The sequence below is a fragment of the Lonchura striata genome, chromosome 17 (genome assembly GCF_046129695.1).
Source record: "Lonchura striata isolate bLonStr1 chromosome 17, bLonStr1.mat, whole genome shotgun sequence".
Taxonomy (NCBI): Eukaryota; Metazoa; Chordata; class Aves; order Passeriformes; family Estrildidae; genus Lonchura; species Lonchura striata.
Genome location: NC_134619.1, coordinates 13,521,529 through 13,546,876, shown reverse-complemented (window position 1 = coordinate 13,546,876; position 25,348 = coordinate 13,521,529). Strand labels below are relative to the sequence as shown.

Sequence of the window (25,348 nt, the reverse complement as noted above, 5' to 3'; positions counted from 1 at the left end):
CTCTGGGATAAAGATCACTCTGTACTTGCACATTGGACAGGGATTTTTCACAAGGGCCTGCTGGTTGGGATATTAGGAAGAAATTCTTCCCTGGGAGGGTGCTGAGGCCTTGGCACAGGTCACCTAGAGAAGCTGTGGCTACCCCATCTCTGGGAGTGTTCAAGACCAGGCTGGATGGGGTTTGGAGCAACCTGGGATAGTGGGAAGTGGGGTGGAATAAGATGGGCTGTAATGTCCCTTCAATGCAAACCATTCAGTGATTCTGTGGTTTGCTTGGACTTAAATTGTAGATTATTCTTCTTGAAGCATGTGGAATGCTGCCTGAGGAAAACCGCTTTTGTATCTTTACTTTTATTGTACTTTAGATTATTGTGAAGTTTTAGTTGCTACTATTTACTACCTTACTTTGCACTGAGATATATTAAGAAAGAGAAAATCTTGCACTTTATGTGCATTTAAGTGTAGAAGAGCAGAATTTTCTTTTACCTTTTAAAGCTTTCCTTTTTCTCTTTTGTTTTTTAATGGGAATGTTTGTGATTTGTGCTGTGCAAATCCACGCAATAATACATGGGCCGATTTTGCACTTGTTGAGTAGGAGCTGAGCACAGACACCCCCGTGTATATCACCTTCATTGGAAATTACACTAAAGCCACATGGAGCTTAGTGAAGTAAATTGTTTTTCAGAAAATATATTGGCACAGCTGCCTATATTCAGATCAGGATAAAAAGGAAAAGTGCAGTGGCTTCTGCAAATGAGGGTAGGCCCTCTTGGGGTTCCTCTCTGTGGAGGGTAAATGAGGGTAGGCCCTCTTGGGGTTCCTCTCTCTGGAGTTTGTTAGGTGGATCTTCTGGAAGGATTGGCTGACTGTGCAAGTCTGGACTTATCTACCATATGCAGCTGAAATTATCTGCTGAGAAAATAAGCAGTGATTTGTACCCATTTCTCGCAATGAAAATAATTTAAAACTGTATAAATGTTAGAGTGTCCCTTATAGAAAAAGAATATCAGCATTAAAAATTACTTCGAAGTTGTTGTCATGGAATTTACTGTGTATTACTGTGTTTTATATGCTGGTAGTTTTTCTATATTTCCCTTAAAATAGTAATAATAAAAAATGTATTAGGTCTATGAACAGTCTTGATTGACATGACATATCCAGGTGACATGAGAATGTGATAACTGGAAATGGTGCGATGTTACCACCATTATTTCTTTGTTCTTAAATTACTTCTAGTGACAGTGGACGTAGATGGCTCAGTTAACCCCATTCCCCACCAAAAAATGCCATTACAGTGCTCAACTTTTTCTTTTCAGAATTGTCACTCCTGTAAGTAAATTAAACTTTCGAGTCTGGAGCCATCAAACATTAAAGTCTGATGTCCTTCTGGGAAGTGCTGCTCTGGATATTCACGAGACATTGAAATCCAACAGTATGAAACGTAAGTCCGAGATGGAGGGTACCTCGGAATTGTTTGTTAGTGAACATGAATCCTGTGTGCACCTCTGGAAATGGTCCTTAAGGGTTCCTTTTGGTGCTACTGGTCGCTTTGATGAGCTTCCTACTACCTTTTCAGTTAGTTTCATCTTTTTTGGTTACACACAGGCTGCCATCGTATGCCTGGAAACAAGATAGTTTTTGTTTTGCTAGTTTGTGCAACACTGAGTGAAAAAAAAGAGTTTATTTTATATAATATAAAAATTCAAACTATGGTTGGGATTCTGGTGGTAGGCAGGAAATGTGTAAAGTTATTTTTGTTCCAAATAGTGCTACAGGGGTATGTTGTAGTATTTCATTAATTTTGGATCTAGTTAGGCTTTGGGGCAGTGTGTGCATCCTGGGCAGCTTGAAGGAGAAATATAGAATTCTACAGACCCATTCCAGCACCCAGGGGGCTGCAGCACGGAGCTCTGTGCTGTTCTGCTTTTGTTCTGTCCTTTAAAGAAGTGTTGGCTTCCCAACTGTCACACATGGGTGTTGCAGATGGAGAATGTTGACAGCAGTGAGAGCTGCTCTCCTGGCAATATCTGTCCTGCTGAATCTGGGTGAAAATCCCCGTGGGTCAGTGCATTTGCATCTGAAACCAGGCACCTGTTGGAGCTTGCTGGGGCTTATTTCAAGCCCTTTCAGCAAGAATTTGTACTTACAGTTCTCTTTCACTGAAAACTTTGAATATACCATTGGTCTGGGGTTATGATGGAAAATGTCTGACTGTGAATCTGGATGTCATTAGGTAAATGGGAAGCTTTTTAGTCAGAAGACAGAAATTGTATCTGCTCTTAATCAAGAATAAAGTGAATTACACTTCCTAACTCTATATTGAGGGCAGGTGCATTAATTGCTATAAAAATGTGAGAGTCAATCTCTGCTGTAATAATGACCCTTTCTAGGAAGCAGCAAGATTATGCTCCAATTTTGGCCTTTTTGTAGAAACAATAACTTTTTAATGATGTATGAAAATGCTCAGTTTTGCCACACAAGAAAATCATGGAGAGGTAGAGCTGTAGTTCTGTGGGGTGTTTGGGGGTTTTTTTCCCCCCTTGATCACTGAGGTTTGCAATTGGCTTCTTGAATAAAAGGCCCTTTTTTCTCATGCAATAAGATAAGCTCCCTTTGTTCTTTGTTCTTTTCCAGTGGAGCAGGTAGTGGTGACGTTGCACCTTGTCGGTGACAGGGAGCCAGCAGAAGTGGTGGGAGATCTGTCAGTCTGTCTGGATGGAATGCAGGTTGACCCTGAGCTGCTGACCAATGGGGAAGCTTCAAGTACAAGAAGTAAGTAACTTTAAGTCTAAATCTACTTATATCTGCTATGCAAAGCCTTTTTGGAGAAGCTGTAACACAGTCTTTAAATAAGCCCAATAACAGCAATTTCTGTAACTTTCTGTTTACAGAGATCAGAAGTCTCATGCATTTTTGAGGTGGAGTCACAGTTCACAGGGCAGACCTTCAGCCTTACTGCAAAAAAAACCAGATCAGCATCTTTATTTTCTGGGCTTTGTAAACTTCTATCTAGTGATTCCAAATGTTAAGCCTCTAGCTTCCCTGAGTCTTAGTAACGTCATAAACAGAGGAAATGCAAAGTTGGTTTGATCTCTTCATCATCCTAATAATACATATTCTGCTTACTAGGAGACATGGGTTTATATTAATTTTTCTTAAAATAGATCATGTAAATGTATTAATAGATTTATTTATCCATGGAGAGCTGCAGAGAGGGATCTACTTCCTGTTTAGTTGGTGTGTACAGTTTTTTAAACTGAAAACTTGAATACATGTAAAATATCTAATTACAGTAAAATAGAAAGGTAATTTTAATTCCCTTGGAGCAGGACAGTGGAGCATTTCTGAAATACTGTACATTGAGAAGTAGAACTAGGTAAGAGTTATTTCCTAGAAAGCAACAAGAGAGACTGCAGTAGTGACCAGCTGAACGTTTAATTAGCAAGTTCTAGGTTTCTGGGCTGGGTAGGGGGGTGTTAAAGTCCTAGAGGAAGTTGCTTTGAAATTTCATCTGAGCATCATAGAAAAATGGAATTAATACACAAATTCTGTAACTGTTATTTATTAGAGCTTTTAGTCCATTTTCTTTGCATTTTGTTAAAATGATCAATTGCACAGACTGATTGTGTGGAATCTAGTTTGTAAGTAAAAACCAGATACTGGGATTTTGTGGAACTTACAGAGCAGGGCTGAGATGTAGGGATAGAAATATCTAGTGAAAATACCAATTTTTCCTTTTATGCAAGACTCAATTTTCATCTGTGCTTGGATTTCCCAAAGTTCACCTACTGAGAAAAAGGTGGGAAAAGTCATGCAGGTAGTGGAATTGAGTGCTATTTACAGGGTTGGGCTTGACACAGCAAGCCCTAAGCTCAGCAGAAGGTTACCAGATAATCAAGGAACTGGAGCACATAAGGAAGGAGTTAAATGTTAAAGTAGTCTAGCACATTGTACAGCATAAAGGCACTTCAGGCAAATGCATTGTTTATGGAGTTGCTTTTAAGTTAAGATTTCTCTTGCTGGGATTTAATTCCTTCCATGCACAGTCCACTAACAGTTCATTATCCTAAGCCTTTCTGTGACTACATTCTTGTTTTTGGCCTAGATCTGTCCATAGTTCCCATCAAAACTGAAAACTGAGTTCTTTATTAATGACATTTGTTTAACTCTATGGAAATAAAGTATTGGTGCTATCTACATGAATGAGCAGTTCTGTGCTGCATATTCAAGATTTGCAAATGCTGGCACAAAATGCAAATATTTCCAAGCTGGCTGAATAAGCAGTTGCAAAACATTTGCAAATCTAGGCTGAGCTGCTGTAATGCTTTTGAAGTTCAGCCATATTTTGTACCTGCTTCAATGCCTTTATGTTAAATAATTTACTGAGAAGGGGAAGGGTCTGGGCTAGAGAGCCCCAGAAAACAGAGCCCCCAGCCAACCAGAGAGGAGATTTCAGTGAAGTTTTTGCCCTTTCTGCTCTGCCTGCCATCACTGAGAGAGTATGAAAAGCCAGCTCCACTTAAAAGAATGAATGCTGCTTTATACTGCTAGAAAGACAGTGTGTATGTTTGGGAATAGTCACACAGTCAAATTATGTCCTGTTACATCTTCCATAAGGTGGAAGTATTACACTGGCAGTGATTAAAAAAATTGTATTCCCACACACAGAGACATGCAAAATATGTACAGCTTTGTAACCCAGTAGATAAGCACCACATAGTGTCTCACCTCCACATTTGAACTAAGTGTCAGCATTAAAGGCTACTGCTTTCCTTGAAAATTGTTCAGAGTGTTGCTTACGCTTCTGTTGTCTTTTTCTTCTTGGTATTTAAGGTCCTACACAGAATGAAAGCTCCAGAATAAGAAGTGATACACGGTAAGATCTTTTTCCTCTTTTTTTAATTTTTTTTTATTCTGTCTTTTAGTATTCGCAGTTTTGAAAGGGAGGAATTGTGTGTTTTGTAAAGAAGACAGTGAAAAATTTATGAATATGCCCTGCAGCAGTATCTCTTAAGGTCTAAGTATGCCCTAAACAAAAATATTGAGGTGTTGCTCAGCTCCATATTGTCTGGCCTCAGTTTTGCTTCCATACCTGACTGATCTTTTTGTTTTTTCCCTTTGTGTTCCTCATCCTTCTCCCAGTGATTACACAAAGTAAAGTGTCTATTTAACAACCCCAAAAACAAATGGCACTGGTTGTTTTTACACTGGTTTCCTTTATATTATGGGGGTATCAGAATTATACCTCTTTGTTAAGATGGTCCCCAAATCTGTCTGGCACTTACAGTGCACTAAGGCTGATACCAGATTATGAATCTTGTTGCCTGGTAGGATAAGAGTGTGCCCAGCACCATGTTACTTTAGTTCGTTCCCAGTACTACAGGTATTTTAAGGATCTGTACAAAACACAGCACTCTGGATGACATCTGGAGTAACCAAGCTAAATTTAACTTTTTTCAGTAGTTTGTATTCCTGGCTATGTTGTCTGAAGGCTTCCCTTGAAAGTTTGTTTTTGTTCTGTTTTATTTTTGTGTTTGAATGAATTTTTAGATGCCTGGATATTCAGAATACCTGAAAATTACAGAATAATAACAATAATAATGATAATGATTCAGTTTTGGTATCATCCAGGGGGCTTCTGGTGGTCATCATGAGGATCATGTAAATGATCAAGAAAGTGACTTTCTACAAGGGTATGATGTGAAAGAACAAGGGGGAAATGGCTGAAAAACAGGGGCTAAACCTCCTATGGATTTGAGGTCACTAATGATTTGGACCCATTTATTTTGCGGTTGGTGTAATATGGATTATGTGCACCTGGTATAGAGCAAAAGTGTGTTTGACCACGATACAGAGGTTAAATAAACATGATTTTACTTGGTCCTGTATGACTTGGGATTTACTTAGCCTTATCTACTGGGTTTTAGTTTGTGTACATTTCAAGGAATGTAATTTTAGAGGTACTGGGTTGAAACTGTAACATCTTCTTTCATTTGTGATGGCATATGTAAAGCCATTACCTTGACCTGCAAATCCACTAGAATTTTTGTTTTGCCCAACATACTCTGAAAATAAAATAGTTTAGACTAAAAATGTAGATACCTCTAACTCTGCTTAAGGACCTACATATATGTCAGAATAAGACTCTGCTAGTTGTAAGTGAATAGCACAGCATGGGTCAGTACTGCTGTGTAGTTTCTTAATTCTTGTAAGGTTGAACAGTTTATATTCATAGCTGCTGGTCAAAACTTTAATGCTAAATTCTCCAGCCTGTTCTAGAATTGAGTTTAGAGGAAAAAAATACATATGCATAAGTAAGATTTTGAAAATTTTGTAGCATTTTGTGTGTTCTGAGCATATGCCAGCCCTGTGGAGTAAAGGCACACAGGCTGTTAGCTTCTCACCTCATTAGGGACTCACGGGCAGAAATAGCTGAGCAGCAAAATCCAGAGCCTGGACCTAAGGGCAAGTGTATCAAATTGGGAAATGAAAGAGGAGATTTTGATGACAGATGTTATATACATCTATTTCACTACCTTTCCATCAACTAAGGTTTCAAGTACCTCAGGAGATAAACTCTGAGTGTGTTTATACAGATGTGTAGATACTTGGAATTACTTTGAGTGTTATAAATCTCACCTAGTTGTAACTATTGCATTCTAGTGTCTTTCACATGTCTTTTCAACCCTGCTGAAAGTGTCTCAGACCAGGCTGGATGGGGCTTGGAGCAACCTGGTCTAGTGGAAGGGGGCTGGAACAAGATGATCTTTAAGGCCTGTCCTAACCCAAACTCTTCCATGATTGTGTGATCTGCAAAGTTTCATGTCACCCGTGAACTACTAGAACAGTTCTCTGTGTCTTTCCCTGCAAAAGGACTAACTCAAATGGCCTTGAAAATGGTGAGGATGCTGCTTCCAGTGAAAACAAGACTGTTAACGGCAGTGACTCTCCGTTACTCACAAATGGAAACTGCAAACCTGCCAGACCTCCCAGGCCTGCCAGGCCCCCGCCCCCCACTCCCCGCAGACCCCCATCGGTCGCTGGTACGTCCATCAGGCTGGGCATCCTTGAAGGAGCGTAACTGTTTCTGCTCCTGATGTTTAACTGCACTTTGGATGGTAAATTCTTTGGCAGGTCATTTCTGAAGGAGTATTTTTTAGCTTGCATTTGGTACAAGTTGTTTAGTCGCTGCTCCTGTTACTGGAAATTTCTTGTTTCCACGTCTGCTCAGGGGTGGTGGGAGCCAGTGATGGTGCTTCAGAGAGTGGAGCTGGGACCAGGAGAACACAAGTGAGTGCTGCTGATGCACTAAAGCACCCACTGAGGGTGACATGAAATCCACTGAAGGGTCACAGAATTGCCTCAGGTTGATAACACTGCATTTTGAGATATGAGTTATTGGTTTCTACAACTGCAGTTAGATTCTGTGAAGCTACAGCATTTAAAACATTCACTATTCTTCTCTGCTGAAATTGATAGATTTTTTTAAATCTAGTTATTTAAAAACTGCCTGAAGGCCACTAATTCTGAAAAGTTACTTGATATTTTTTGGGTAATTCCTTTACCCCCATACAATGCACTGCTTCTGTATTCTCATTATTACAGTTGATAAATGCTCAGTCTGGATGGGCCCTGCAATACAGTAATTACTTTAAAAGATTAATCCAGTACAGTTAGTTAATGAGACTTGACCTGTGTTCAACTTCTAACCCCACCCACCAAATGGCATTAAGATAAAACTGAAACCATTTAAAGAATGTCTGTGTTCCCCTTCCATTGTGATTGTTACTTTCCATGTAATATCAAATCTCTTCTTGAAAATGTTATGCTTATAATCACCTAAATTATTATTCCAAACAATAAATGGAAAATAATTAATTCATTAGTACAAAGAAGTTGTTTTTCTATCATCATTCAATGTTTACAGAATGCAGACAAGGTAAATATTTATCAGAAATACAAAAATGCTGTTGGTGGCAGTTCTTGAATTAAAGCATTTTTGCAGCAAGACAGAATTGCTGTTCAGTTTTTGTTTGAGCTACAAAATGTGGCTTTGGGAGCAACAGTTCTGGCAGGTTTGCTTTTGTAATGTGCAACTTCTACAATAGACTGGTGATAAATATCAGTTAAAGGCTTTTTCTTTTCTTTCTTTGACATCATAGCAAGTGCAAATGGTCCTTCATCCACATCCACAGAAAGCGATGGGGCCAGTGCAGGATCACTGGCTGGTACAGCCTCAAATACACCTTCAGAGCAGAGCCCTGAGGGGGCAACAGCCGCAAGCGCAGCTCCTGCCACTCCTGCACTCACCACTCCTCCAGTGTCAAGACAAGTCCATCCAGTAAATCCTTCACCTCAGGCTCTTACTACAGTCAGCCAAGGTCCTCTTCCACCTGGGTATGGGTTTAATGACTTCTTTCTCCCCATGTGTGCTGACTTTTCTGGTTTTACTTTATTTTACTTACAGTAGGTGTAAGAAACTATAGATAATGTCTGCCTTCTGCTGCCTGACAGAAATCACCCAATATAAATCTGGAGGGTTTATAACTGTTTTGTATGGTCGGTCTTCAAGCATTCAAGGAAAGAATTACTTCTGATACTTATCGTACATTCCCATGTCAGTGAAACATAGGTTTAAAATAGTGTGACAGCTTGTTGTCTTTAAATTGAAATAAAGTCAGGTAGGAAAATATTGGTATGGATAAGTAGATGAAAAGCTGCTATTGCAGGCCTGAAGGTTTGGATTTCATACTGCAGCTCCTGAGAGTAGCATGGACATGCTGCTGTACTTTGGGTGCATGTGGAATTTGTCAGATGGTTGACCTCTTGCCTCAAAGCTCTCAACTTTAAAAAAACAGCAGCAAAAACACTTCTGGACTCTCTGAGTGAGGGAAATGAAAATCTTCCCAATGTGAGGTGAAATTAGTGAATTACCTGCCTTGATTTGCAGGTAGTGGAGCCAAAAGGTAGGAGTGATCTGAATTGCCTCACAGGATAACAGAAATAAAGAAGTGGTCTTGAAAACAGCAGTTGTTGCTTTATTATTTTGATTTCAACAGAAATGGTAAATAGCATTTTTTCTTCCCCATGATGTTACACTGGATGCAAATACAGGCGTAAGTCATTATCCCAAATACTACATGTGCAGAAAATGTGACCAATGCCCTTACAGTGATTTCTGCATATACTTGATCACTGAAAAATGTGCATATATTGAATTAAATCTACTCTAAAAGGGGATTATGATCTGTAGTTGGTTCTGTTCAACAGGTTATTGATAACACTTGATATTGGATACAAAATTTTGCTAAAGTTTTACACCTAGGCATGAATTTGAGCTTCTGTTTCCCAGAAAGGTGGTCATGTACAATGTTGTTTTTTTTTTTAGTTGACATGTTAATATGAATGGTACCACTGTGTGCTGCACACTGTTCTGGTGCATCTCCTGAGCCAAGGATTAGTTTTAAGCGTTTGGTTTAGAAATAAGCATTTTATGAAAACAGATGTTTCACATCTTTATGCTGTAGATGAATGGTTAGAGTAGTTTGATCTGGTGGAAGATTAAACTTTTTGATCTATTTTCAGTTGGGAGCAAAGAGTAGACCAGCATGGTCGAGTGTACTACGTGGATCATGTTGAAAAACGAACAACGTGGGATCGGCCAGAGCCTCTTCCTCCAAGGTGAGCCAGGATCAGCCATACGATCATCTCAGATGTCTGGGTTTTTCAGGAATTAATTGCCTGACAGTTTGCTAAGGCTAGAGCAAATATTTGAAAATAGAAATGTGAACCCAGTTGCTCCAGGTAGTCTCCAAGGAATGCATATGGAAAATAGTTGAATGTAAAAAAGAGCCAAATCTGAACTTCCTGTCAAAGATTAGGCAAGTGCATCTTTACTGACTGAGAAACAGATTTCAGTTAAAGACAGTAGACACCCCCAAGAGTAAAAGAACAAAAACCACAGAAAAATATTTTGGCACTGAGGTAACTATCAGCTTGAGCAGGAATGCTCTTGGTTACCTCTTATCCCGAGGTTACTGTTTGCAGGCCTTTGATCTTGTCTCAGGACTCCCATCTGCCAATTTATTATGCACATAGAAACCAACTTCTGTTATTAAATTTCTGCAGCTCTTGGCATAAGAACAGCCGGTGATGTTAGCTCACAGTTGCTGTTTCTTATTTTTTAACAATATAAGAAAAGCACCAGAGTTTTTCTGTTGCACTTTTTCATCCTCAAATGGTTCACACACTATAAAGAATTACAAAGTGAAAATGTGGGATGGTAAAGATAACTTATTATTAAAGAACAAAAACTGGCAGTCTCATAAATGGAACTCACCTGACATGTTTCAAGTTATTTTGAACTTTTTGAGCAGATGAACTTGTATGTTGCTTAAGCTTACTTAGACTAGGAATGTTTTCTTTCAAGTTTTCTAAGTAGTACTGATCTCATATGAACTGAAAATTAGAAAAAAAAAAAAAAAGAAAATCAAAACACCCCATGCCCAAACCTTTTTTTTCTGCTGAATCAGAGTATGAGGAAGTCTTGTGTTGAATAGCTTAAAATGTCAGTGGGTTTGCTGTGTTTTAGGAGAAACCAGCAGGCTTGTGTTATGAGCTGGGAGGGATAACTGCAGTGATGCTAGCACAGTATAGACAGTGGTCTAGACAGCTTTTGACAACTATTTCAAAAAACTCTAAAAATACAGTAAATTGCATGGGTCTGACTTTGTATAGTATGCAACAAATAAAAGTGATTCTCATAAAAATGTCAAGCTCTTGCATAATTTTAGCAGAGGGTACAAGGAGAAAAAAGCTGCTGATAAGCACATGCTTTCTGTTCCCTTCCACCACATTGGCCTCCAGGTGCCTCTGAGCCCTTAAACTGCCAGCTATTGACAGCTGTGGCTTGTCTTTTTCCCCAAAGCTGGGAGCGCCGAGTTGACAACATGGGGAGGATTTATTACGTTGACCACTTCACCAGAACGACAACATGGCAGAGACCAACGCTGGAGTCTGTCCGGAATTACGAGCAGTGGCAGCTCCAGCGCAGCCAGCTCCAGGGAGCCATGCAGCAGTTCAACCAGAGGTTCATATATGGGGTAAGGAATACATGGGTGACTGAGGGTTAGGGTGGTTTTGGGGTTTGTGCATGCCTGTGGGTGACCTTTCCCCATAAACGCAGCAGACTTTCTTAGTTTATGATAATGTATCTCTGTGTGTAGCATGGCAGGGAGGGCTCACTGTAATGTTAGTTCATGTCCTTGCAGCCAGCACATGGGGTTTAGTTGTCACCTCAATATAGGGCTTCTTGGATAAAATTTATATACGATATTGATAAAGCCTTTGGTGCAAAACAAGCTACAGCTTAGTAATAAGCTGGTTTATTTGTGTAGTATCTTGTGTTACTCTGGCCAAACACATGGGAGGAAAGCAATGTATTTTTGTTCTGGGTAAAATAAATTATGCACAGTGGATGTTAGGAGAGCAGAGAAATTGAAAATAATCCTTCCAGCATTTTTACTCCATTGTTTGTCTCTGAATAGCAGACATTAGATCACTCCAACTCATACTACTCATGCTCATCAACAATGATGTAGGTTCTGATTTGCTGTATGTGTGAGAATAAAATGGAGCCTATACACGGTGGTTAGGGATAACTGTACTGAGTGCAGGAATTAAGTTTCTGATTGCTTTGGGCACTACTGTACTAATTTCCTCCTGCTAGGCAGGGGTACTAAACAAAGAATTATTATTTCTTGGCACTGTAGTTAATTAAGCATGCCAAGGTCACCAAACTGGGCCTTCTCTGTGGAGAAAAAGAAATAGGTGGCATCTTTGCTTATGTGTAACATTAACAAAAATGCATTTACTTCAATAATTCAGGATGGCTATGGTAGAACATCTGGGAAGCAAATGACTAGTCATTAATGCCTCATTTGTTCGTGTGACTTGCAGAACCAGGACTTTTCATCCACACAAAACAAAGAGTTTGATCCTCTTGGCCCTCTGCCACATGGATGGGGTAAGACTAACTTGAATGTGTTTTGTAATGCAATATAATTAAACTTTAAAGCATACTTCTGCCAAATTATTTGTCAACTGTTATAAGCTAGTTTTTTAAAATTAAAATCTACATTTAAATATTTTAAAATAAGATCTAATCAAATGTGATAGTAAAACAGAATTCTGACTAGGCTATGCCATTTCAAAATGGTTTAGAAACTAAAAAGTGTTCTGGTTTGCTCCACTGATAACAAGTGTAATAGCTGCTTTAACACTGTCAACCTTTTGAGACTTTTTAACTCCCCGCCACCATCCCGTTCTGCTAAATCAGGCTTCAAATCCTCTCTAAATCAAACTGCTAAATTCTTTCTCTAATACAACTCTTGAAGAGTTTTGTTGGTCTGAAAATGTTTTTTTTTATTGTGACAACTAACTGCTTCTTGATTTGGCCCTCTCCCTGGAATAAATTTATTCTTGTACTTTACAGGGTTGAGAATTTACAATTAATCCAATTTTGGCAGGGTGTAATAAAAATAGAATATAAAACTTCTATTTATATAAACTATAAACTTTTATATAAACTTCTATTTATATCTGCTTTCTGGTGTGGCTATAAAGTAGATTAAAAAATTCAAGTTTTATGATATGTAGGCAAAGCTCTCAGAATTCTCTTGTGGAATTTGGAGCAAGTAATTAGTTGGCAGAGTTGGACAAATGGGACCTGAGTTTTTGGGTTCATCTGCTTTTCAAACAGAACTATTTGGATTTTTAATCCTGGTATTGATGCAACTTCGGGCCATGAAGCTGTCATTCCCCACACTTGTGCTTAGGTACATTACATATAACAGTTTGCAGAAAGGTCTTTAGGCTGGCAGTGTCCAGGAAATGGCGAACTGAGTCTCCACATCGTGTGGAATTTTGCTGTCAGGCTCCTAGGCAAATGCCTACTTACAGACTTCTCTTGGAAACTGAAGCTTTTGAGCCGTGGTAGTCAGATTTTGATACATTTTTGTAACTTGTTTCTCTTGCAACACTAAATAAAAATGGTTTGAAGAGCTGCAGAATGGTACGTAAGAGCAAGTCAGGGCATTTCTCATAGGCAGTGTTAGGTCAGTGTATGCCCATAGTTCATCTGAGAGAAAATATAAATGGGATTTCTTGGAAACTGCCTTGACCATGATTTATTTCCTGCTATAATTTGAACTTGAAGCCCCCTTGTACTTTCTTGATACTTCTGAGTACATCTGTTCCCACCTCTGTGTTTGCTTTCTGTGTTGCTTGTCAGGCACGTCACAGTATTTGATGGAGCTGAAGTTTTCTGTGGACAAAACAGCACACAGTTTTCCCTGTTTCCAGTTAATTTCTCCTTCAATTGAAAAATAAATTACATAGTAAGGAATAAGGTCAATGAAAGTGAAAATATGTTCGGTCAGAGGAGGTACAGAGAAACCTGAGAGCAGGAGAGGCTGGGTCTGGTGATTGATATTATGTATTTGATATAGTCTCAGCAATATATTGAGGAGGGAATTGAATTTGTTCTCCTTTTACATCTTTTCAGAAAAGAGAACTGACAGCAATGGCAGAGTGTATTTTGTCAATCACAACACACGAATCACTCAGTGGGAAGACCCCAGGAGTCAGGGGTAAGAAATCAGTTGGAGCTGCATGTATGATGAAAATGTATATGATATTAAAATGTAGCCAAGTAAGTGAGAGTAGAGTGAGCCAGGAATTGCTGCCCACAGGTGGGGCATGGATTGTGCTATGCAAACATCAGAGAGCTCAATAAAAAGTTCAGATATTGGCCAAAACTTTCATAATACTACTGTGTCATCCTACTATTACCAGGAAAGCCTTGGTCAACAGTAAGCAATAAACTCATTCCCTGGGACAGCTTCTACTTTTCATAAGTAATCAATTACATTTGTCTAAACATTTGTGTCATTGGAAGAAGAGATTTCCTTTGTGTGATCATGGGATAGTGTAGAGTCTTGAGTAAGACTTTGGTTGTTTCCCAGGCAGTTGTAGACTCACAGAATGGTTTGGGTTGGAAGGGGCTTTAAAGCCCATCTCTTTCCACCCTCCTGCCATGGTCAGGGACACACCTTCCACTATCCCATATTGCTCCAAGCCCCATCCAGCCTGGCCTTGGACACATCTGGGGATGGGTAGGAGACAGAAAGAAGACAGACCCAAAAAACTCTAGCACCTCTCCTCACACCTCTTAAAAAAAGAGGAATAAAGGAGACAAAGATTTTGAGGCACTACTAGAAACACTACAGTTCTGTTAATTTTGGGCTCTGTCACTGCAAAGTCTTTGAGGTAAGGAATGGAGGCAGGAAGTTGTGGGTGAAATGTGTTCAGTCCTAGCTGCTGTTTGAGCTGCAAACATCTGTTTGGTGAAGCAACTTCACCTGTCCTCCATGGAGGAGGGGAAGGGGGACAGCCAAGGCTGTGTGAGAGGGGTCACAGCTGTAGCCACTCACCTCTGCAGCAGCCAGCTGTGGAGAGCAGTTACTCTTGGAGCAGCCCAGCAACAGAATGTTTGGGCTGCACAGTCAGAACATGGTATTTATGGAGGGAAGCCACTGGGGAGCACTTCATAGTGATACTACTCAGGTCTCCCAGATATATTGAGATCTGCTTTTGTGTATAGCAAAACTGAGTTGAAAATGGGCAAAACATTCTACATGATCAGTATTTGCATTTTCTTTTATTTTTGTCATTCTGAAACATTATTGGCTACTATGATTATGCATGAGATACCAAAAGCTGCTTATTAAAATTATATCAGTTTTTAAGTAAAAGCCTTATAGTTAAAAGATAAAATTCTGTTTGTGAAGAAAACAATAAACCTTGCTTACAGTTTTCCCTTAAGGTTTTTTCTTGCATTTATAAGGTATTGCAAGCAAATCAGCTAATGTTTACTTCACCAGTCCTTTTCCTATAATTGAGAGCTAACTGCAAATTTACGGGGGGTGGGGACAGGACTGGAAGCTAAAATAAATCCAAAAAGAAACCTTCTCAATTTGTAGACTTTCTAGATTTTCCAAAATGCTTACTGTCTCAGGTATTACTCAATTGACATAACAGATTAAGTTGATCAGTTCCCATATATTTTCTTGTGTCTGTAGTCAGTTAAATGAGAAGCCCTTGCCAGAGGGCTGGGAAATGCGATTTACTGTGGATGGAATTCCCTATTTTGTGGATCACAATAGAAGAACCACTACATACATAGATCCCCGCACGGGCAAGTCTGCTCTGTAAGTGTTCTTAACGTTTTACTAAGATTTCAAAAGTCAAGTTTAGCACATGTCATTTTTGAAATCTTTATTTTTTTCCCTCTTACTACATTATTAGGCAGGAAGGTTTTACATGGAGCAATGCTTCTTAATTACCTGGATTTTTTCATTCATTGAAAGTCCCTGAAGAAGGCAGAATTCTGAATACTGCAGAATCCTTCTTGCCACATATTGTATGAGATTGAGAGTAATGGAGGAGCTGCATCTATCCTGTTGATGACCAAATCCCTTTCTTAGAGTTACTAGTCTTTCTCTTTAAAAGAGACCCAACCCTCTCATTTTTTAATTTTTTTTATTTTAGGAACCAGAATGAAGTTGAAACCAGAATTTATCTCCCAAGTTAACTGAATGTTGTTCCTTCTATATTGTTACAATCTGTTTTTTACAGTTAATGTTCAGGTAGTGTTTTAAATGTACTGTTAAGCGCATCACAGTTTACAAAGGAAGATTTGTCTTTTTAGTTTAAAAACAAGAAATTACACCCCAAAATTTAAAAATGTGACTAGATAGCCAGCTAAACCATACAGCTGTATAACTAATACATTTGCAGGCTTTTGCTTCAGTTACAAAAACACTTGGAAATTCATTCTTTTCCTCCTTTTTGGTTGCAGAGACAATGGACCCCAGATAGCTTATGTGCGTGATTTCAAGGCTAAGGTCCATTATTTCAGATTCTGGTGTCAGGTATGGATTCATTTTTTGGCAATATTTGCTTGCATTTTTGGTTTTGCTTACATGCTTTTAATGCCTTCTTCAGTGCCTTGCAATAAAGGGAACCAAACTACTCTAAGGTTAAAGGTGAGTTAAATTAGGAGGGAGTAAATGCAAGAAATGTATAATCTCATGTAAGCTTTAAAGTGATGTAACTTTTGGCTTTAAAATGTTTTAGAATAAAGGAAAAAATCAGTTTCCCTACTTTTTTTTGAAGTGGTGGGCTTCTGAATAGTGTTTTCTTACTTCTATTAATACAGGAATATATGGAGGCACAGTTTTTTAGAGTTAATACAAGATCTACTTTCTATATGAATACCACTTCTGGCAGAAAATGCAGGGCACTTGTGACACAACAGACATGTCTAAGCACTGAGGGATATACTGTGGTGCACATGGGGTGCTCTAACATAATACCAAATTCCAGTGTGTCAGTCTTGGTCCTCTAAGCGCCTTGTATCAAGAGATGAAGTAACTTGACGTTTAGGAAAAAGTCATTGGTTTAAATGTTCCAATTTTCAAGAGTCACTGAATTATCCTTTGAAAATAGTGGAGAGACTGGCCTTGTTTTTCACTTAGAATTTTGTGCAGTATAGCCTGGATATTCTAATTTTTTATTAAATTAATAGAATCACAGAATGGTTTGAGTTGTAAAGGACATTAAAGATCACCTCATTCCAACCCCTTGCTGTGGGCAGGGACGCCTTCCACTAGCCCAGGTTGCTCCAAGTGCCATCCAGCCATGGATGTGGCTGCCAGGGGCACACACAGCTTCTCTAAGCACCTTGTGCCAAGGCCCCCCACTCTCACAGGTGCTGGGAATTCCTTCCCAATGTCCCTCCTAACCCTGCTTCTGGCAATGGGAAGCCATTCCCTGTGTCCTGTTGCTCCAGGCCTTTGTCAATAGTCTCTCTCCATCTTTCTTGTTGGTCCCTTTCAGGTACTGGAAGGCCACAATTAGGTCATCCTGAAGTTTCTCCAGGATGAACAATCCCAATTCTTTCAGCCTTTTCTTATAGGAGAGGTTCTTCATGTGTCTCATGAATTCTGGGGTAGAAAGTCTTCCTCAGTTGGAATATGTTGCTGATCTTCATGTTTTCCAGTATCTTTTAGGAGTGCTCCTGTTCTAAGCAGCATCTGAAGGTGTGTGCATGTCACTGTAGATAGCAATGTTGGAACCAGTTTGTTCTTGGATTAAATTACAATTCAGATACCTTGATTGCTGGGTTTGTTTTATATTGATTGATGAAATTCAACTGTACCTTTTAATATATACAACAAATAGCAGTCCAAACTGAGTAGTGGAAACTTTAGTGATTGTACCCTTCACATCTAAAAAATTTCCTTTCAGCAACTGGCAATGCCACAGCACATAAAGATCACAGTGAGCAGGAAAACATTATTTGAGGACTCATTTCAGCAGGTATTGTGTTAAAACATTGGAGTAGTGGGCATGAAAAGTAGTGTTATTACATTTATTCTCATATGTCATTTTTGCACCTTTGATGTCTTGCTAATGTTACTTTAAGTCAGACTAACAAAAAAATTAGGCTGCATTCACACTTGCAAGATCATGCTAAAATCTGTAGTTCTGGCACTCATCTGACAAAGGTGATTTTTTTTCCTCAGAATGATTTAAAATCTGAGATTTTGAGGAGACTGCTGCGGCAGAGCAGCACCCCATTCTCAGGCTGGTTTTTTGTTGTGCTTATGTTTGTGCATTTTTCCTCACAATGTGTTCTACTAGCATGGGCTACATACAAAAATATATTTAGTTGATCTTAGTCTGGTTGTCTTGAAATAAGCATTTTTTTTTTTAACAAAAATTATTTCTGTAGACCTAAGGTTAAAATGTTAAGGTTTTGTTAAAGTCTGTAGATCCTGATTAAAATTTTTCCAAATTATTAAATGTTCTAATGCTTGTTAGAAAATAGTAATAATTCTAACCAGTGTTTAAAGCTGTTTTCTTAAAAATAATTGATTGTTTTTCTTTCACTAAGATAATGAGCTTCAGCCCTCAGGATCTCCGGAGACGTTTATGGGTTATTTTCCCTGGTGAAGAAGGTTTAGATTATGGAGGTGTGGCAAGGTAAACTATACTGAAGTGGTAGATAGTAACTTGTTTCACTAGTGGTGATGTGATGGCTTCCCCAAAGTACTTAACTGCAGTGCTTTCACAATAGGAATGAAGTTTATTCCTTAGCTTGGAACATTTGAGAAAGGCAGTTCTGCAAGATGTTGGCATGTCTTAAAACTGTGTAAAATGATTTTCAGCTTGCATTAGGAGTTACTTTAATCATCTCCACGATTAAAGAGATGCAGTTTACTGAACTAAAGTGAGCTGTTGACCCAACTGTTAATGTCAAAGTAGAGTTTATTGAAAAAGTGAACAGAAACCTACATTTAAATCCAAAGTCTTGACTGGAATGTAACTGAGAAGTGCCTATGTTGTCATTCCCTAACACTGGATGTTTAGATCAGTGGTAGACTTGTAATGTGCTCATTAGTTAAGCCATTGACAGTTGCGCATCATTGCAACTTCACATTTTAATTTGTAATTTGCTGTAGTTTCCCTTTGGTGTGGGCCAGCTGCTCTCAGAGGAAGGAGGTCCAACAAGGGCCTGAGTCAGCATGAGTTAGCTACAGTAATTTCTGCTGTGATTTATATTTTGAAATGTGTTTTTATTGTTTGTGTGATTTCAGGGAGTGGTTCTTTCTATTGTCACATGAAGTCTTGAACCCCATGTATTGCCTGTTTGAATATGCAGGGAAAGATAACTACTGCTTACAGATAAACCCAGCCTCTTACATCAACCCAGACCACCTGAAATACTTCCGATTCATTGGGAGGTTCATTGCCATGGTAAGTCCTATAGCAGGAAACAGATCTGTCCTGTAATTTTCCTATAAATAAATACTGTGCCATCAGATGGATAATGAAAAGATCCATTTTTGAGCTGACAGTATCAAGTGTTTTGGCTATAACTCCTGTTGGTGTAAGCTATTTCAGCATATTGGCAGTGATGGTACTCAGGTTGGTTTAATTCTTTAGCTGTCGGATTTCATTGGCACAGAGAACAGAATGTTGTCATATTAAGTACTGAAGCATCCTTTGCATTATTTTGTCTGTTTTTGTGTTCCTCAGGCTTTGTTCCATGGGAAGTTCATTGACACTGGTTTCTCTCTGCCATTCTATAAACGTATCCTAAACAAGGCAGTAGGACTCAAGGATTTGGAATCTGTTGACCCAGAGTTTTACAACTCTCTCATCTGGGTAAAGTGAGTTTGACTTCATTTTGTTCTTGAAATAGCAATACAATGTTTTTGGTTTTCACTTCTGCCAAGAAGTAGATGTAAATCTATTACTAACAACCCCACAGAAAAATGTAGTCTAATGTTGCAGAGCAGTATGGAATTTTTACTGTGACTTTAGATACACAAAGAATGATTGTTGAAACAGAATGATTTGTTGAAAGACTGATTTGTTGAACCAGAGCCTTTCTGGTTCACTGAATATCCTGTGCAGCATCTTGTGTTGTGTTTTTATTGGCTGTTATTAATTCTAGTTAGACATACAGATGTGGCAGTGTTGAACATGGTTACAAATAAAATGGCTTGAGTAAATTTGATGGAGACTTCTCATATAACTGATTAAAAGAAATCAGCAAAAAAACATTTAATGTTTCTCTAGTACTGGTTTAGTTAGAAAACAAAATGTTTAGTACTACAAGAACATGAAGTTAACAAATGTAGTTTATTATTTACTACCACATAATTCTTCTGTTAGTCACACTTGCAATTTGACTTCAAGGTTGGTATTGAAGATTTAATGCTTTAAAGAAGTTCTAGCTGTCCCATATTTTTGCCCCAAGCTTAATGATTCCAGACCATTCTTACCTGCAGCCTTCTGTGTCTGCATGGTTAGGCACCTCTCTGTCCATGCTCTTGTGGAGTCCTCCTCTCCACTCTTTTGCAAATTCTTCTCCAGAGGCTAGCAAGTAAAAAGGATGTGAAGTTTCTAGATCAGAGTTATTTTGGAATTATGCATTACAGATATTTTAGGAATTTATTTTTAAAACCCCTTTCATATAAAGCATTGTAATTTTGTACTGATTTTGTCATAGGAGGATACCACATGATTTTGTCCATTGTTGATGTGCATCATTTGTTTCAGTAACACTGATTGTTTTCTTTCAGTTAAAAATGTTAACAAATATATTAGAAGAAAAAGAAAGACAAACGGAGTAATTTTTTTTTCTTCAGCTGTAATAAAAGCAGTTTGCAGAAAAATTAGTCTTTCTTGTGACTAGAGACAAAACATTTCATTTAAGAATCACACTAAGAATAGTTTTAAATATGGTTTGAAAACTTCATAGAAGCTGTGAGACTAGATGGGTTTTGAAATGCAAAACTAAATATATAAGCCAAGATTTTAATCTGTAGTGTTGATTCTTGGAAGGTTCATATTAAATACTGAGGAGCAGAGAAAGCAGCATGAGATATTTAAGAATTGGGATAGGAATTTTATTTGGTTTTCAGAGTTCTGCACTCCATGGATATGCTGCTAATGTGCCTTCATTTTAATTCAAAGCAATTTCTGTAGTGATAGAAATCTTCTAGGCTGGAGTGCAGAAAAAGCTTTACCCCTTTGAAAAATCACTTAAGGATGTGAAAATTGGAGAAAAGGCTTCAGACCTCCAGGGCTGCAGAGTCCTCTCAGTCCAGACACAAACTTCAGTATAGCTGAGCCTGCTTTTCTGTAGAGTTGCTGGAGGTACCCCTGAGGAAAGGACTGCACATGTACAGGGGAAAAGAGCTATGTCTGTCAGGACAGACATAATTTTGTTCCTTACAAAAAAGCAAATTCTATAACTTTGCAGGCAGCATTCCTTGGCACTTGAATCAGAGGGCTGTTTTTCTCATTTCCACAAGTATGAGGATTTCACAGATTGACTGAGTTTGGAAGGGGGCTTTTAGACATCATGTGCCAAACCTTGGTGCCCAAACTGAGCTGGAGCATGTAAGCTTTCATTTTAAAAGGGATGGATGATGAAACAAAATCAGCTTTTCATCTGAAGCCTTCCCTCCTCATCCAAGGTTTCATGCAGTACTGTGTATTTTGGAAAGATGAAATTCACAAGTGCAGTTGCATCATGGGGCTCAATAAACTATAGCCATGTTTTCAAGACTGGCATTGCTGTGTATGGGTCAGGATAAATATCTGGATTTTGCACTTGATTTTGGAGGAAAACAATCATCAAAACCTCTGTATATAAAGGCAGTTCTTCACTTTCCAAAAGCAAAAATTAACATATATAAACTCCAGGACTTCTGGCAAGGCCATAATTACTCTGTAAGGAACATTTCCTTATCTTGACTATTTAACTCCAAACATTCTACCTTAAGATTCTTCATGCTCATCTCTTCTGCTGTGTGCAAGTTCTCAGCACAGTTATTTAAAACTGTATTTTTTTTTCCTTCCAGAGAGAATGATATTGAAGAATGTGGCTTGGAAATGTTTTTTTCTGTTGATAAAGAAATACTAGGTGAAATCAAAAGCCATGATTTGAAGCCAAATGGTAGCAACATTCTGGTCACAGAAGAAAATAAAGAAGACTACATCAGGTAAGAATAAGTGAAGACTTTAAAATACTCTGTCATTTTCTTTCTTTCAGTTCTAACAACAAAAGACTGTCTGTATCATTTAAAGCATTACTGAACAGTTGCTGATGCTGGCAACAAGTGGCAAGTGTTTGAAAGAGGACTATTGATAGAAATAAGTTTCTAAAATCCCCTTTTCCTAAAGATCATGGTTAGAAGAAAGTCCATTTTTTTCCTAGTTATCTCAGTTTGGCAGAATACCATGACAAGAATTGTAACTGTCATATATTTAATGAAATGTTACATCTGTTTATTACTGTAATTACATTGCTTTATAGCATGCTGATGTTCTAGCCAGCCATTTCTGGTTCATATGGGGTCTTGAGGGGTTGTTTGTTGTTTGGGTTTTTTTTGAGAACATATTTGGATGTTTCTCTGAAGATTCTTACTTTTCAAAGATACTTGGAATTGCTATTAGTTTTATATGAACTGGTCTTGTACGTGTAACAGTGTTTTGAATGATGCCATAGGTTGTATTGTCATAAAGTAAGGATCACATTTGCAGCACCAAAATGTTTTAAAGCAATAGATTATGAGTGAAGGAGCCTAAGAGTGATTAAGGAATTAACATGTGAACAGTGACCTGCTTTGTCCTGAAATTTCCCCTCCTTCCTCAGTGTGCAGCAGTTATAGCATCTCTGATTTAAGGTGTGAACTTCAACATAAAAGCTTGGAGGATGTGCTTGCAAAAAAAGTCATCACACATTGCAGGCACAAAATAAACTGAATCACAGAGAATTTTCCTCTTTGTTACAACGTGTTCTGTGAAGGCTTTTTCCATAGGCAGGGGGAGGGAGTTGGGAGTAGGCTCTGTTTTCATCACATGAGAAATCTGCAGACATTTCAGTGATTGACAAAAGAAGATGGTGTTTTCACCAGAAACATACTGGCGTTTGGCAGGAGGGAGGATCTGCAGAAAAATCATTCTCTGGTTCCTAGGAACCCAGGGAGAGCTCGAATTACAGTTTCATTCAGATTCTTTTGCCGTACTCCAAGTCCTGCTTTACGTCCCCCAAATTTCTACAACTGAAATGAGAAATAGCCACCTCTTCTTTAGACTCCAGCACTCCTGACAGGTTAGGCTTGAATTCAGCATAATATCTGCTTCTCCCTGGGTTCAGGTTCTCCGGGTCTCCTGCCTGCTTTTCACCCTTTTATTAATGGAGAGTGGAGTTTCTGCCACAGAGCAGTTTCATGATTAACAGAAATATGGAACTTTCCAAATGGACATAGTCACTGCTTGGTAAGCTGGCAGTCCTGCTGCTCTTCACCAGTACAGATTGACTTGTTTCTTACCTTGTCATGGATAACAACTGAGATTTCTGGGGAGAATATCAGACAAAATCTTCAAACACCTTAGGACTGCTGTGCTCTTATTAATGTAATCAGTGAAGAGATGCTGCCTCCTCTTTGAGTCCAAAATACTTCTGTAGCAGAACAGTTGAACACTTAGGGTAATTTAGAGAAAAAAATGCAATCATTTGCACAGAGTAAAGGCTGCTGATAAAATTATATGGTGCTCTATCCCCAGAACTTTCCAGACTTTCCATGTTTTTTTTTTAACTTAGCTTACAGTTCATCTCAAAATAGGTAAAGATGTGGACTTGGGTTAGCATGAGCCATTTAAATGATCTTGGTGTGTCTTCTTTTCTAGGCTAGTAGCAGAATGGAGACTGTCCCGAGGTGTTGAGGAGCAGACACAGGCTTTCTTTGAAGGCTTCAATGAAATACTGCCACAACAGTATTTGCAGTATTTTGATGCAAAGGAACTGGAGGTAAAGGATTGCTTGGCTATTGCTGGATCCAGGTCATTACACAGAAAATAAACTCCAGTCAGTGCATCTGAAGAAGAGAACTCTCTGAAGCTAACAACTCTGTTTTATAGAGAATGTGGGGGGAAACTTCATAGTATAGTATTAGATTAATGTGCTTTCCTTAACTTCCCTTTTTGCAGCCAACTTAGATGTTTCTAAATGCCACGATTCTGTCAGCAGAAATTTCTTTCTTTGTTTTTGTGATTCTTTGATTTGCCTGTATTCAAAGAATGAGTAACTTGACAGAATGAGAGATAAAGCCAGATAGATACGCAATGGATGGTTGCATATAGATTGGGCCAAGTTCTTGGTTTGGGTTTGATCTCTCAAAATAAAACTTTCTGAATCATTTGTTCAGTTTGAAAAGTAAAACCCTCAAAACAAAACATCCCATCCCAAGTGAGGAATTGTATGGTTGGGCAAAGATAAACTGTCTTGAATGTCTACATAGAATACCAGAATGGTTTGGATTGGGATTTTAAATAATCTTGTTCCAGCCCCCTTCCATGTGCAGAGACATCTTCCACTAGCCCAGGTTGCTCCAAGCCCTGTCCATCCTGGCCTTGGACACTTCCAGGGATCAGGGGCAGCCACAGCTTCTCTGGGCACCTGTGCCAGGGCCTGCCCACCCTCACAGGGGAGAATTTATTCCTAAAATTGCAAATGATTACTCCATGTTCACAACAGAGATGCTCTCTAATTTGTGGCCTCTCCAAATACACTTCATGAACCAGTCTTTGAACCACTTCATCATCAGTCTTTGCTTATAGAAGTTTTGGATGAAGTTTAAAATTAAAACCAAGTGCACTGTTCTTGCAGATGCTGCTAAGTGGGGGTCCAGTCGTTCTCTTTGGCTGTGTGCGAGGTCACAGAAGGAAAGTGGAAATTTGTACTCCTCTGCTTATTTCCCTTTTTCTGCCCCAAAGGTGCTTCTCTGTGGAATGCAAGAAATTGACCTGAATGACTGGCAGAGACACACCATCTACAGGCACTATACCAGGACCAGCAGGCAGATTGTGTGGTTCTGGCAGGTTTGCAGATTTTGCTTTATTCTCAGACCAGCAGAAGTTACAGAGCACAGCTCAGTGAACAGTGGTCAGAACACTGAGCACACCTGCAGAGTACAGATAGAAACTTACTGCTATCCCATCTGTTCCCAAAAGCCACATTACTGTTCATCTGTGGATAGTGATAATGTGAAAATGTGAAGATTGAATCTATCCCTAAATGTTTATTTAAATTACTGTTTTTCAGTTTGTGAAAGAAATAGATAATGAGAAGAGGATGAGACTTTTGCAGTTTGTGACTGGAACATGCAGATTGCCAGTGGGAGGATTTGCTGACCTCATGGGTATGTATTAATAACCCTTCTAATGCAGGAGAGACTTCTAAAAAGAACCCAATTATATATTTACAGCATTTTAAATGAGTTCTACATTAAATGCTGTTTTGTAAGCCATGCATATACTTGAACTATGATGGAAAAAGATGAAAGGAATGTTTACACCTATTTATTGCACTATAAAGTCACTCCAAATTGATGCATTTCTCTACATGCATACTTTGATCTAGGCAGAGCTGTAGAGTGAAACAAATGTCCCTTCTCCATGCAAAAAATTGAAATCCTGTCTTTATTTAAGCCTTGCATGCTTCAGGCGTGTTACAGGGATAGAAAGGTAGCTGGACTATGCCTTGTCTATTGGAATTTGTTACAGGGAGCAATGGACCCCAAAAATTCTGTATCGAGAAAGTGGGAAAGGAAAACTGGTTACCCAGAAGTCATACCTGGTGAGTACATAACAAATCAGAATATTGCTATTGCTCTGGTTTTGGTGACCACAGTCTGCTGTGACA

The 25,348-nt window shown here is 38.8% G+C and overlaps 1 protein-coding gene across 4 annotated transcripts in view; it reads left to right on the top strand.

Annotated features, from left to right (window-relative positions):
- Positions 1-25,348, top strand: part of ITCH (itchy E3 ubiquitin protein ligase) — a 58,878-nt gene that overhangs the window by 29,592 nt on the left and 3,938 nt on the right. For 3 of the 4 annotated variants that reach the window (XM_021546298.3, XM_021546297.3, XM_031506587.2), the window contains exons 4-23: positions 1,317-1,441; positions 2,635-2,772; positions 4,834-4,876; positions 6,874-7,043; positions 8,163-8,397; positions 9,586-9,681; positions 10,928-11,102; positions 11,959-12,025; positions 13,565-13,649; positions 15,141-15,269; positions 15,920-15,992; positions 17,371-17,442; positions 18,020-18,108; positions 18,723-18,882; positions 19,165-19,298; positions 21,504-21,644; positions 23,335-23,455; positions 24,421-24,525; positions 24,749-24,845; positions 25,210-25,282. In XM_021546298.3, coding sequence (XP_021401973.2) covers positions 1,317-1,441; positions 2,635-2,772; positions 4,834-4,876; positions 6,874-7,043; positions 8,163-8,397; positions 9,586-9,681; positions 10,928-11,102; positions 11,959-12,025; positions 13,565-13,649; positions 15,141-15,269; positions 15,920-15,992; positions 17,371-17,442; positions 18,020-18,108; positions 18,723-18,882; positions 19,165-19,298; positions 21,504-21,644; positions 23,335-23,455; positions 24,421-24,525; positions 24,749-24,845; positions 25,210-25,282 — 2,328 coding nt within the window. Of the gene's footprint in view, positions 1-1,316; positions 1,442-2,634; positions 2,773-4,833; positions 4,877-6,873; positions 7,044-8,162; positions 8,398-9,585; positions 9,682-10,927; positions 11,103-11,958; positions 12,026-13,564; positions 13,650-15,140; positions 15,270-15,919; positions 15,993-17,370; positions 17,443-18,019; positions 18,109-18,722; positions 18,883-19,164; positions 19,299-21,503; positions 21,645-22,801; positions 22,924-23,334; positions 23,456-24,420; positions 24,526-24,748; positions 24,846-25,209; positions 25,283-25,348 lie in introns of those variants that run through there. The other variant, XR_013340902.1, reaches the window with a different exon arrangement.